The sequence below is a fragment of the Trichosurus vulpecula genome, chromosome 3, assembly GCF_011100635.1.
Source record: "Trichosurus vulpecula isolate mTriVul1 chromosome 3, mTriVul1.pri, whole genome shotgun sequence".
Lineage (NCBI taxonomy): Eukaryota > Metazoa > Chordata > Mammalia > Diprotodontia > Phalangeridae > Trichosurus > Trichosurus vulpecula.
Window position 1 is genome coordinate 205,193,745 of NC_050575.1, and position 13,281 is coordinate 205,207,025.

At 37.9% G+C, this 13,281-nt stretch overlaps 1 protein-coding gene across 1 annotated transcript in view; it reads right to left on the reverse strand.

The window, feature by feature from the left end:
- The window catches only part of NUDCD3 (NudC domain containing 3), a 132,822-nt gene that overhangs the window by 26,280 nt on the left and 93,261 nt on the right, over window positions 1–13,281 (reverse strand). Inside the window, exon 4 of the mRNA XM_036751758.1 lies at window positions 10,786–10,929. Coding sequence (XP_036607653.1) covers window positions 10,786–10,929 — 144 coding nt within the window. The remainder of the gene's footprint in view (window positions 1–10,785; window positions 10,930–13,281) is intronic.

Consider the following 13,281-nt stretch of genomic DNA (forward strand, 5'->3'; position numbering starts at 1 on the left):
GGGATAGAAAAACAAAAATGAAACAGTTCCTACGCTGGGGGAACTTCCATTCTATTGGGGGAGGCAATACAAACACATCTAAGAAATCCAAAATAAATGCAAAGTAATTTGGGAAGGCACTAGCAGCTACAGGAATCAGGAAAAGCCTCATGAGTCCAGTGGCACATGAGCCACCTGCTGAAGGATACTAGAGAGTCTAAGAGGAAGAGATAAAAGGGAAAGCATACCAGATATGGTGAATTACATATCTAAAGTCACAGAAATGGGAGATGGGGCAATGAACAGCAAAAAGGCAAGTCTGGCTGGATCATAAAGTGCATGAAGAGTAGATTGGAGCCAAGTTGCAAAATCTCCCTTCTTTCTCCATCCATACAGCCACTAGTCTGCTCAGGTCTCCTCAGTCCAGTGAAGCCTGCCAGTTGGTTTCCCTACCTTAAGAGTCTTCCTAGTCCAGTCCATCTTCCACTTCGATGTCAAAGTGATCTTCCTAAAACATGTCCGACCATGTCACCAATCCTATTCAATAAGCTATAATGGCTCCCCATTACTTCCGAGATCAAATATAAAATCTTTTGTTTAGCTTTTAAAGTCCTTTTCAACCTGGCCCATTCCTACTTTTCTTACATGTTATTTCCTTCCATGCACTCTCAGAACTAGATATATGGACATGTTTGCTGTTCTCAAAGTTGACCCTTCATCTCACCGTCTATATGCAGTATAAATGGGTGGTAGTCTTAGGGGGAAGGTACTAAGTAACACAGGGAAAGGCCCCCTGCAGAAGGTAGGATTTGAGCATGGTCCTGACCAAAGTCAAGAGGCAGGGACAAGGAAGGAGAGCATTTGAGGAATGGGAGACAGACAGTGAAAAGGCTTCCCTCTGAGACTACTTCTCATTACATTGTATATCTTGTAGGTATGTATTTGTTTACTTGTTGTCTCCATTAAAATGAGCTCTTCTAGGACAGAAACTGTAGTTTTTGTCATTCTTTATATCCCTCAAGCTTAGCACAGTGCCTAGCACACTGTAAGTGCGTAATAAATGCTTGCTGACTATGACTATGGTAGTGATGTATCCTATTTATTTTTGTATTTCCCTCAGCACCTAGTCTACTGTTGACTTGAATTTATTGAATTCATAAGGAATATATGCATATGAAATACAGACATATCTAGGCACTCTGGGTAGGCAGTATTCAACATTCTGGTTGTTAAGTTCATGAGCAGTTTGTTCCTTAAGCATTTGATTTGTTGCCATACTACATACTTAAAATAAAGAAGAGAAACCTTATAAATTCCACATTCTTAACCTAGTCCTCCTGCTCCTGAGAAATTGGTGCTTTCTATCAAAAAGAATGCTGTCTACTCCCAGCATGAAGTAAGTAGCAGGGAACTTAAGTTAAGCAGGGGTCAGGAAGCAGAAGCTGGAGAGCTGCCCAGCTTTTGCTAAGCCTCCACTTCATAATGTGGCTTCATTATTCTGTTAGAATAGTGAATTCCCAGAACATTAACCACATATATTGAAATGCAAATACAAAAATACATCGAAGTCTAATCAAGTGACAAGAATCATAGAATCTCCAGCTAAATGGGCCTATTTTGGAAGCATCTACCATTTTGCGAATCTAAAGGTAGTTCCACCTTCATTAATGTGAAAAATCAAGGGTTGACTTGTAATAATAATTGTATTTTACATAGATAAGAAAAGTGAAATAAGTAATGAGTTAACAGATTGATTACAATACTAATGGATTCAGAATACCACAACTGTAAACCTTCAGTATTTCCCTCATAGCAAAGCCCAGAAGTCAGTCACTATGGCTAGATGTTTTGGTTTGTTTTATTTTAGCAATAATCTCAGCAGGGAGAAAGATTTATGGAGCTTATTGCCTTCTCTGTGATGACATCAATAATGTCAGATAACACAATTTGGAAGGAGCTCACCAGAAGCTACCCCACTCCAGGGGGAAATATATACAGGACTGCACTGCTATTAGTTACAAACTGTGACTAGCCTTCATTTGTGGTGTGCTGCAATGAAGAATATATCAACAAATGACATCAGGCTTGGAGATCAGTATCTCAGAAACAAAGAAGTCATTCAAATATTCTTGCACTCAAAAGGCTTTTCTATCTAGGGTTCATAGGCTTATTTTTCTCTCGGTAAAATTTTATTAACTATAGTTAAGTCAACAAAATATTCTGGAAAAGCACTAGAAGAAGACTTCAGTCCTAGTCATTCCTCTGCCATTAGCTTCATGACTAGGGTTAATCACTCAAACTGTCTAGGTCCTGTTCCTCATCTGTAAAATAAGAGGACTAAACAAGGTCATTGCTAGAGCTACTTTCATTTCTAACCCATCTAAGATCCTAAAGAAAAAAGATGGTTCTTCATTGCTTACTCTGCTGTCTGGGTCAGGAGCCTGCCTGTTACTTAGTGACAAGGCTATTCACCACAACTGTTTCCAGTTCTTAACATGGACTTGGTAATAAATATGTACACTTGCTGGCTAGGGCAAACAGCTAGTCATGTCCTGAGCAAGTCACAACTTCGATGAAGCTATTTTCTCTTCTGTCAAATGGAGGGGATAATGACTACTTTGAGAGGCAGAAACTGGCCTGGTCAGGAATATTTCAGGTAGGTTCAAGCCCCACCTCAGACTGAGACCAGCTACATGCCTCTAAACCTCTCAGTCTCCAGGTAACTCTAAGCCAACAGATTTCAGTGACGCTAGTCTACATTAGAAGAGGGAATTCCTTATGCAACAAAATCACTAGTCCAATTAAAAAAAAAAACCTACAAAACTGTAAGATGACTCAGCTGCCAGGATATCTGAGGTATATACATTAAGCCCAACCTCGTATAAGATTTTCTCAGCAAAAAATTTTAAAGGCCAATTTACCCATCATAACATTTGATGTTAACATGCCATAATATTTAATTTTTAATCTTATTTATTAAAGTGGTATGAACTAACATTATCTCATGTTAGTTCCTTTAATGTTATAAGTCAGTTTCAGGATGTTTTATATCTTCTGACACTTTGTTACCTCCCAAATTCACATCCTCAAAAATCTAATGTTATCATCTAAGGTTTGATCAGGAATCATTTAGTGCTCATCTTTGAATGAAGTTCTTGGGAAAAGAATGAATGAAAGAGCTCTAAAGTGAGTAGTCAAAAAATTACTTTATTGACCATTAATTAACAAAAAAATGGCAGAGAGAACTAAATAATCTCTGAGGTTCAAAATTCAGTATGTTTCAACAAAAATCTATTAAGTGCCTACCATGGAGAAAGGCACTCTGTTAAAGCTAAGAATCTGCTAAGATAAATAGACATGAATTGTAAGCACTTTGAACACAGGGTCTAATAGAAAAAGACATAATAACTATGATAATGGCAGCTCATATTATTATGCTATAAGTAATAAAGCAGAAAGTGCAAAGGAAAGATTTAAGGAAAAGCACTACAAGAAATTCGAGGAGGGAGATATAACAGCTGGTGAGTGGGAAGAATAGAAAAGGGCTCACAAAGAAGCACCTGAGTTAAGCCTTAAAGGGAAAAATATTAAAAAGAAGAAATGGTTGCCAAGATGGAAAAATATGCCTGCTAGCAACACTATAATTCCCTTTCTGAAATGGTTTACATCATTATCCAATCACATCTAATGATTTTTCTTTTCCTTCTGACCTTGAGGAATTAACAGGCAAGTGGGCAAGCAATCAGTGACCAAAGAGTACTTTAATCACTCTGGTTAGGAATGGATCAAGGTAAATAAGAATGATAATTTTGAATTTCACCAGTTTCTCACAGAAAATTTTCAAATCAAGGTGTGGGGAGACAAAGTTACTTGCTGAGGTTACAGAAGTCAGACAGAGATATTCTAATGCCACTCAAGAAAAACAAAAATGTATTTAGCTTCCTACCCCAAAAGTAGATGCACATTTAACTTTGGAATAAGCAAAGTGAAATAAAATAGTGCTGGTGTTATGAAGCCTATCAATTCAATTAATCCTTCTGGATTTTTATATCTTTTATTTTTCCCATAATGAAAATCATACACTTATCCTGTCTAAACAATGCTTAAAACTGTTCAGGAAAAGAAAATACAAATAATGAAGAGACTGTCAATACTTTCCATATGTTTCAAGTCTTGATAACTAAGGAAGGGCCAAAGAAGAATTTTTTACTATTGAGACATGAAGGATATACAACTTCATTTGACAAAAATGGGATGCTATTAAACTGGAATCCATAGTTCTTAGTTTAGAACTTTCACACAGCTGATATGAGCATATATAAGGAATATACTCCAGCAAAAATATAATATGGAAAGGAGATAGACAAAAGTTTCATGAACTACATACAGTAAACCAATTTGGAAAGGTAGCTATTATGGAAGTTCCCAAATATCTTAGAATGAAAGAATGAAAAAAGTATTTATCAAGCTCTTACTATATGCAAAAAAGCACTGTGTTAAAAGCTGGATATACAAATAGAAAAATCAAACAGCTCCTGCTCTCAAGGAGTTTACCTTCTAATGTAGGAGATACTACATAAGAGATTTCTGCTACAAGTCATCTGGAAAGATCCAATTCCCTAGGATACAAAATAAATGGCAATGCATCTTCTTTAATGTCATTTCCACTGAAAAAATCATATCTGTTTCTGATGACGAATGACTTGACAATGCCAAGGATTTTGATGGTATTGAGAATCTCTTTTTTTTTCCACATCTTTAGTAGCTATGGCTACTGAGAAGGTGGGGCTGAAGCACCCACTGAAGCATTTTCCAGGTCATATCTTCACTGAGATTGATTCCTGGGATGATGACTCTAAGGCAGGCCTGTACAACATATGGCCCATGGGTCACTTGTGGTCTGCCAAAGGATTCTGGGGGCCCACAAAAAATGTAGAGGATGTTAAAGAAAGTAAAGATGTAAAAGTGCTTTATCCATCTCCTGTTTAACCTGCCTTCCACTAGTCACTATTGTGCCTATCATGAGAGAAGCAATTTCAGGATAAATAAAAATTTTAATAAGTGTGATTAATTAATTGAAATTTCCCTTTTAAAAAATATGGCTTATTTGCAAAATAATTTAATCATTAAATATACCTTTACTTGGAAAGTAAGCTACTAAAAACCTATCTGTAGCTCAAAGAAGTTTAGCCTATTTTAATTTTGGCCCCTACCTACTACCAAGTTGTGCAGGTCTACTCTAAGGACTGGGATAGGAAGCTGGGGGGGGGGGGCGCCACACTGCCATTCTGGTGGCTCTTGGGCTTTTCTACCCACTGATGACAGAGGGATAGCTAGTATTGGGCCCCTTCTCCAGTGATTGCTCCCCTCAGTGATGGCTACAGGGCCAGTGGTCTGGAGATCACTGCTATTCCCAAAACTCTTGGGTTCTGGGCTAGGTCCATTAGGGTTGGCAGAGAAGTAACATTTAAACTGCTGCTGGAGGTGGTAGTTTGACTTGCTTGGCATATGCTGTCAGGATCCTCCTTCTCCCACAGGGTGCCTTGCTGCTTCAGCTGGGCTGGCTTGCCCGCCTCATAGCTGTCATTTAGTTGGCAAATGGTGGGGATGGCTGGACCTTTCTCTATAGCAGTTGCTTCCCCATTCAATGACTGTGGGGACTGAGCTAGAAGTAAGACTGGTGGTGTGAAGTGTATGATTATTTCCAAAGCTCTTGGGTTTTAGGTTCCTGGGCAATATCCACTGGACTCCAAGGCGGGGTAGTGGTGGTAGTTCAACTTGACTGGCACATATTGTCTCCTACCTCTACTTCAGGATGCTTTGTTGCTTATTAGAATCATAAAATATTAGCAGTAGAAGAACATTTTCTAGTCTAACCCCTCCCCCTCATTTTATATTGCCCAAGGCAACAAAAGTGGTTCAAGACAGAGCTAGTTCAGCTCCCTCTTAGTCCTTGGACCCTCAGCTGTCAGTGATGGCCTCCTCTACCACAGTGTTATGGTTTGGGTCCCAAGGGCCACTATTATGGCTGAGATAATTCACTCGAATAGTTGCTATTTGGTTGGAATTTGGTAGATAAGTATGAAGCCTTGCCCCCTTGCAGCCCCACGAACCACACATAAGAAAATCCTATAGTGTCAATGTCACCTTTATCAATGATATCATGTCAGAACAGCACAGCTTTAGGGCACCACCCTGTGTTGGATATCCTTGTCCCATTCTCTCTTCCTCAGCCTGATGGATGTAAGAGTGGCATCAACTATTCAACTGAAAAAGGCAAAATCTACAGCTACTAAACTAAGAGTGAATATTCCATTAGTAAGTTGGTGGCACAATGGCAGCTTTTGGATGACAAGAAAAATTCTCTCTTCTGTAGGCAGATCACAGGGGAGATAGTAAGCTAATGAGCACCACCACACCAATATGCCTGTATCAGGATGACAGGGGATATGGGTGGAGCCCTTGGAATAAGATGAAACCTGAAAGAAGTTCAGTGCCATAAGAAAAAAAGGCATTTCTAGCATGCTGCTTTATATATTCAAACCCAATTCGTTGCAAGATTAAGAGCTGTTACAGCATGTCTAAGAATTTGGTTGTTGTGTCATGGGGTTCAATTCTAAATCATAGTGCTACAGGTGGGATATATAATCTCTAAGCTTTTCAACCTAAGTGCCTCATTGTGAGTCTGACATTCCTATCTAACATCTGGCATGACCATCACCACCCCACTCCCTATCCTGTTCCTATGTCTCTCACTGCTACAAGTGGCATCTGCCTCCTTCAGCCAAAAAGTTCAGTTGCCAGGAACTTGTTCTAAATGGATGTCTACTGGTCTTAGTTGTCAAATGTTTCTGCTTTAATTCTGCCTTAGGTGGTTTTTACTGAACAAATGGACGATTTTTACACTTGTTTGTGGTGAATGTACAGCAACATATATCAGCTGAGTATTTTTTTTAACATTAACTTGCAACCTCTTATGTATTTGGAAATTCCTTTGAATAAAGTTTTCATCAAATTTGAAAGAAAAAAGAAGAAAAAAGTAGTTCTTATAGGCCAGGAGTCTTGATTCTCTATCTCATATATCTCATACTCTTTATATTAATGGTTTCCATTTAATGGTTCATGAACTCCCAACAAATTCATGACAATGGTCATGCTAAAAATATTATTTAATAATATCTTTAGCAGGAATGTAACTGTCCAGTTATTAAAAATATTTTCCCTTTATGACAACAAACGTGCATGTTTAAAACATTACAGGTTTGTTTCTGTAGTTATTCTAGACTATCATAATAATGCACACAATTTTGTTGTTCATGTAGTCTCTCTACTTGTCATGAAATTGTTTCCAAACTGCCACAAAGGTTCAACATTCAAGCACAAACTGATTCTCAGCAGAGAGCCATAAGAATTCATATAACCTTCCATGTTCTATACACTGAAACAGAGTAGCTTCCTCATTCCCCTCTGTTACCCTATAACTATAATTCATCATTAACTACAAGATTAAGATGTACTGAATATTTGTAGTACAAATGTTAGGCTGTTTGAAAACCATGACTGAGGTATATATGCATTACAAGCCACAGGCCATCACCAAACATTCTGAGAAACAAATCTTATGTGGTCTCTCATTGCAGTTTTAAGGGTTTTTCTGATTTAAACTTATCCTTTGCCTATTCTTCTATCTCACAGATTTTCAAACGAACCAACTGGCAACACTGGGTAAGGACCAGAGTGCAGGCCAGAAGAACAGGCACCACACCTCTCCCTGCATCATATCCCCTAGGAAGCACCAAAAAATTACAAACCCCAGAACTAGCTCTCAAAATAGTAGCACAAAAAAAACCTTAAGGTTGAGGCTGTACCCACATACACATCCTCAGATGAGAAGAGCCCAATTTTAACAAAGTTAAAGAAATCAGCTGGAAAAAAAGAGCAAACAACAACAACAAAAAAGAAGCTGTCCATAAAAAGCTACTATGGTGACAGAGAAGATCAAGACACAAACTTAGAAGACAATGATGTGAAAACAGCTACAAGCAACAACTCAAAGAGAAATGCAAATTGGACACCAGCCCAACAAGAATTACTGGAAGAGCTAAAGAGCAAGCAAGAAAATGATTTTTAAAAAATCAAGAGTGGTAAAGGAAAAATTGGGAAAAGAAATTAGAGTGATACAAGAAACTCTGAAAAAGAGAATTAACAGATTTGTAAATGAAGCACAAATCTTGTTGAAGAAAAGAACTTAAAAATCAGATTTAACCAAAAGGGAAAAAAGGTACAAAACTTCACCGAAGAAAATAATTCCTTAAAAATTAGAATTGGGCAAGTGGAAGCTAATGACTCTATGAGACATCAAGAAACAATAAAACAAAATCAAAAGTATAAAAAATGAAGAAAATGTAAAATATCTCAGTGAAACAACTGATCTGGAAGACAGATCAAGGTGAGACCATTTAAAAATCCTTATTATAAATAATAAGGATTATTATTATTAAATCCCCTTAATAAAAGGATTTGTTCTGTAAAACTTGGACTCGGTCAAAAGGCCACACCCAAGGACCTAGAAAGCCACATGTGGCCTCGAGGCTGCCAGGTTTCCCGCCTCTGGTGTATACCCTTTGACTCAGCAATACCACCATTAAGTCTGTATTCCAAAGAGATTAAAGAAAAAACAAAAGCATCCATACGTATAAAAATACTTATAGCAGCTCTTTTTGTGGTAGCAAGGAATTGGAAATCAAGGGAATGCCCATCAATTGGGAAATGGCAGAACAAGCTGTGGTATATGATTGTGATGGAATACTATTGTGCTATAGGAAATAATGAGGCGAGGGACAGTTTCAGAAAAATCTGGGAAAACTTATATGAACTAATACAGAGTGAAGTGGCCAGAAACCTGAAAAAAAACACACACTGTAATTACAATATTTTAAGGATGATCAGCTGTTAAAGACCTAGCTACTCTAATCAATACAACGATTCTTGACAATTCCAAAGGACTCATGACGAAAAATGCTAGCTACCTCCAAAGAGAAAGCTGATGAACTTTGAATGCAGAATGAAGCATTCTTTTTTAACTCTTATTTTTCTTGTTTTTATGGGGGGGAGGGGGAGGGGAATGGGGTGAAACAAGGTTAATATGGAAATGTGTTTTGCACAATTACACATGTATAATAGGTAACATATTGCTTGCCTTCTCAATGAGTATGGGGTGAGATTGAGGGTGGGAGAAAATTCGGACCTCAAAATTTTTAAAAATGTTAAAAATTAATTTTTAAAGGAAAAAAGAAGGAATTACAAGGTATCCCAACAGCTTTAGTGCAATTTTAAGCTCTTTCAGTTTATCTGAGTCAACTAACTTGCATTCGTCAAAGGCTATTAGGGAGTCTTTATCTATTTATCCTGTGTTATCAATGCCTTGTTAACCATTTTTGTTCTGTTATTTCTACAGCAAAGGTCATTCTCCAGCTGAGAAAACAGAAGAAATTAAAAAATGAGCAGCTCTGTCTTTTCTCTGTTGTCAATTATTGTCCCAAGTGAAGGTCCTAGCCTGTCTTTGATTCTTCTTTTTCTCCCAATACTTTTTTTTAAAAATTTTTTGTTGTCCTTAGCTTCTCTTACCAGCCTCAGCACATTCTGAACTTTAGAATTCCTGATATTACTTTTATATAACCATGTCATACTTACATACAAATTCCATTTTTCCTCCTCATTGGAACTGTTTCTCTTTCTGTCTTCTGAATTTCATTCTTCAGCATCTCCCATCCCTCCAAGGATAACTTTTCCTGAAACACTTTAATCCATGGGATCCCACCTATTCCCCGGACCCTCTAAAATCTGCTTTCCCAAAAACTAGGGTACATGCCAGATTATGCCTTGATTTCCTCTTCTTCTCTACCACAAACTCTAAGAGGGAATGGCCACTTCCCCTTGGGAGTTCCTAACATTTCCACACTAACAACCAATTTCTCTCTGTTAGTTAAATTCATTAAGAATAGAATTTCCTCTGCTTTTGGTGGAGAACTTCCATGAATGTCTCAATAATTAATATTTCCCCCCTCTGCTACTATGTCATGCTTCTGTGCCAGGTTTATAATAAATTCCATAGAGGATTTACAGAGCAATATGGACAAGAATTGCCCAGGACAGGCTGTGACCTACACTACCGAAGAGCACCTCCACCTGAATGAGATCACAGACCTATCAATGCACCAAAGAAGAGGAAAAGATCAAGAAGGGCACTTGTGGCTACATATACCCGCACATTCATCTGACTGAAAGAAAAAAAGAAAAAGTGCTTATTATTGCCCCAAAGTAACTAAAACTATACAAAGACAATACTAAACAACACAGACTCATAGCAACTATGCACCTAACTTCTCAATTCAATAGAGTAGTGTGGAAAGGATATGGGCTTTTTCAGAAGACTTAGACAACATTCAGAGCAGATGAAGATCAACCCCCCCCATTTTTTTTCCACTAAAATTTTGTATGCACTCTATGATTTGCTCCAACTGGAGTTGTAAATCTCACTACTTAAGTAGAGTAAGACTTTTTATTTCAAAAGGTTATGAACTGAAATGAAACCCAACTCTGTCCCTTCTCTTCCTCCTACTCATTTCTGGGCCCAGTTCATCATCCACCTTCATTGTCTGTAGAAATTAAATGTACTGGTGGATTGACCAAGTCTCCAAAGACAGATTTACTCAAATACAGATTTACTAAAACAACAACATCAAGAACACCAAAGAGGGGAAATAAGCAAACTAACAAAATATCAGAAGACTACATTATCCTTACCAAGACACATTTCCCTGGTTCAAGGCTCCATAAAGAACTTTCAGTGTTGATTTTATGGGTGAATTTTCCTTCCATGAGAACACGTTCCCCACTCCCTTCTAGTATTGTCACACGGATAGAACTACTGCTGAGATCCACAGACACCTGAAAACGTAAGAAAAGGAAATAATTGAAAGTCATATCATGGAAGAAGAGGAAGAGTGTCTCGTGAGATAAGGACTAAATTCATAAGATGGGGAGCAGAACATTTATTTGCAAGAGATAGAAAATAGAGTGTAAATTCAGATATCACATTAGGGATGATTAGTATAAATTTACCAAGATTATATCCAGCAAAAGATTACACTCAAAAGTTAAAAATGGTTATCATTTGTTGTAAATAAATACAACATGTACAGTATTTCAAATGTATAGAACTAGTTAAGTATGGTGGTCCTTCATTTTTACAGAAACTAACTTCAAGATTAAGCTATCTCCAGACATTTGCTGACAAAGCATGATATTATAGCCCAACTCCATTAAACATGATAGATAGCCAGACAAAAGGAGGAGGGGAGCTAAATCCTGGTGGTTGTTGAGTCTACAGCAAATAACTTTCCAGGATAGAGAAAAATGGCTTTTTTTGGAATGGTGGGGGTCTATAAAGTATCCCTACAAAATAAAATGTGAAGTGGAAGGTGAAAAACAGCTTTGGCAAATATAGAATGTTGGGTGCTTCAATACTCGGTATGCCACGAGCTGGTCACACTCTTAACCCATCTGCTACCAAATTTTTCTAACATAAATTCTTGGGAAAAAATTAAATATAGTAATACACCTTCAATTTTGTAATGAAATTGAATGGATAAATAGAATTTACTCTAATCTGTCTCACAACTTTGCTAAAACACATCTATTTCATGAAGCAATGGAAAAAAGTCAGGCAATTTTCCTTAATGTTTTATTTTAATGAAATGATGCATTTTGATGCATAAAAGTTGTGTAGTTTAGTTCAGGACACAAATATAAAACCAAATCTTTTACTGAAATGGAAAAAAATAGCCAAGTGATAACAGTTGAACCCTGTTATAAATGTGTATATAGGCTTGTTCATCCTTCAAGTTAAATCTTACCATTCAGAACATTAAAATTACATGCTATAAAAGCCTGATACAAATGAACAAGTATTAATTTATTCTGCCCTTCTCCATTATTAGGTAGCAAATATATTGACAAAATTACATCAAGTTCTGTAACATTTGAATATAGGATTTTGAGATGGAAGGGACCTTGGAAATTATCTAATTCAATGTCTTCAATTTACACACAAGAAAACTGAGATCCATAGAGGATTAGCGACTAGACTGTCACGGGAACTACTATCCTTCCAGTCACCCAGGTTTACAACTTCAATGTCATCCTTGGATCTCCACTCTCACCCCATACATCCAATCAGTTGCCAAATCTTGTCCCTTCTTTTTCAGTCAACGAATTATTTATTAAATTCTTACTTTGTGCCAGCATTAAGTACTTGGGATATAAAAAAAGGCAAAAACAGTCCTTTCCCTCAAGGAGCTCACATTCTAATCAGGGAGATAATATGCAAACAACTAAGTATAAAGAAGACATATACAGTGTGGATGGGAAGTAATCTCAAAAGGAAGGCAATAGTTGTGACTGTAGAGCTGTGATTTATGTGAAGGTTGTTGTTTCTGTTGTTCCTCCTTCATTCCCTCGAAGAAGAACACGACATCAGGAATGCAATGTAGTGACTTGCCAGTGAGTGAGGGCTGTGCAAAGTCCCCAGCCTCACTTTCTCCTCCAGAGGCATCTGGGTCCAGTGGCAAGATACAGATCAGAACGACTGGAGATGGCCCCAGATATAGTGGGAGATCTTGATCTTTTTAAGCTAAGGTTTTTCCCAGGTCTCAGTTTGACTGAGGCAATGCCCATTTAATGATTAAGGCTAAGTAAGAAATGAGGCAAAGAATGGCCCCTTCTACCTAGTCAAAAAAAAAAAAATCAATCTGGGAGGGGAAGACCCTCAGGGTTTCTGGCCAAAACAGGAACGATTGCTATTTACATTCACTCTGAGCCATCAGGGCCCAAACAATGGTCACTTGGAGTTTGGGCTGGGAAGGGAAGGAGTGGAGAGAAGGGGAAGAAAGGAAGAAGGAAGGAAAGTACCATTTTGCCCAACTGGAACTGGCCAGTTGGGTCCCCAGTGGGGCAGTTTGTACTATTCACAGGTTGTTGTTTGTCCATCAGGAAGGTGATGCCATGACTTGCAAGTGAATTGGATTTAAGTAAGGGAAGGTTGTGCAAAGTCACCAGCCTCCCTTTCTCCTCTGGAGCCATCTGGGTCCAGTGGCAAGATATAGATTGGGCCAACTAGAGATTGCCCACTTTATGTGAGGGAGGAAGAGACAACACAGGAGAGGGAGGAAGGTTTCTTGTAAAAGATAGGACTTGAGCCAAGTCTTAAAAGAAGCTGGGTAAGTCATGAGGAAAAAACAA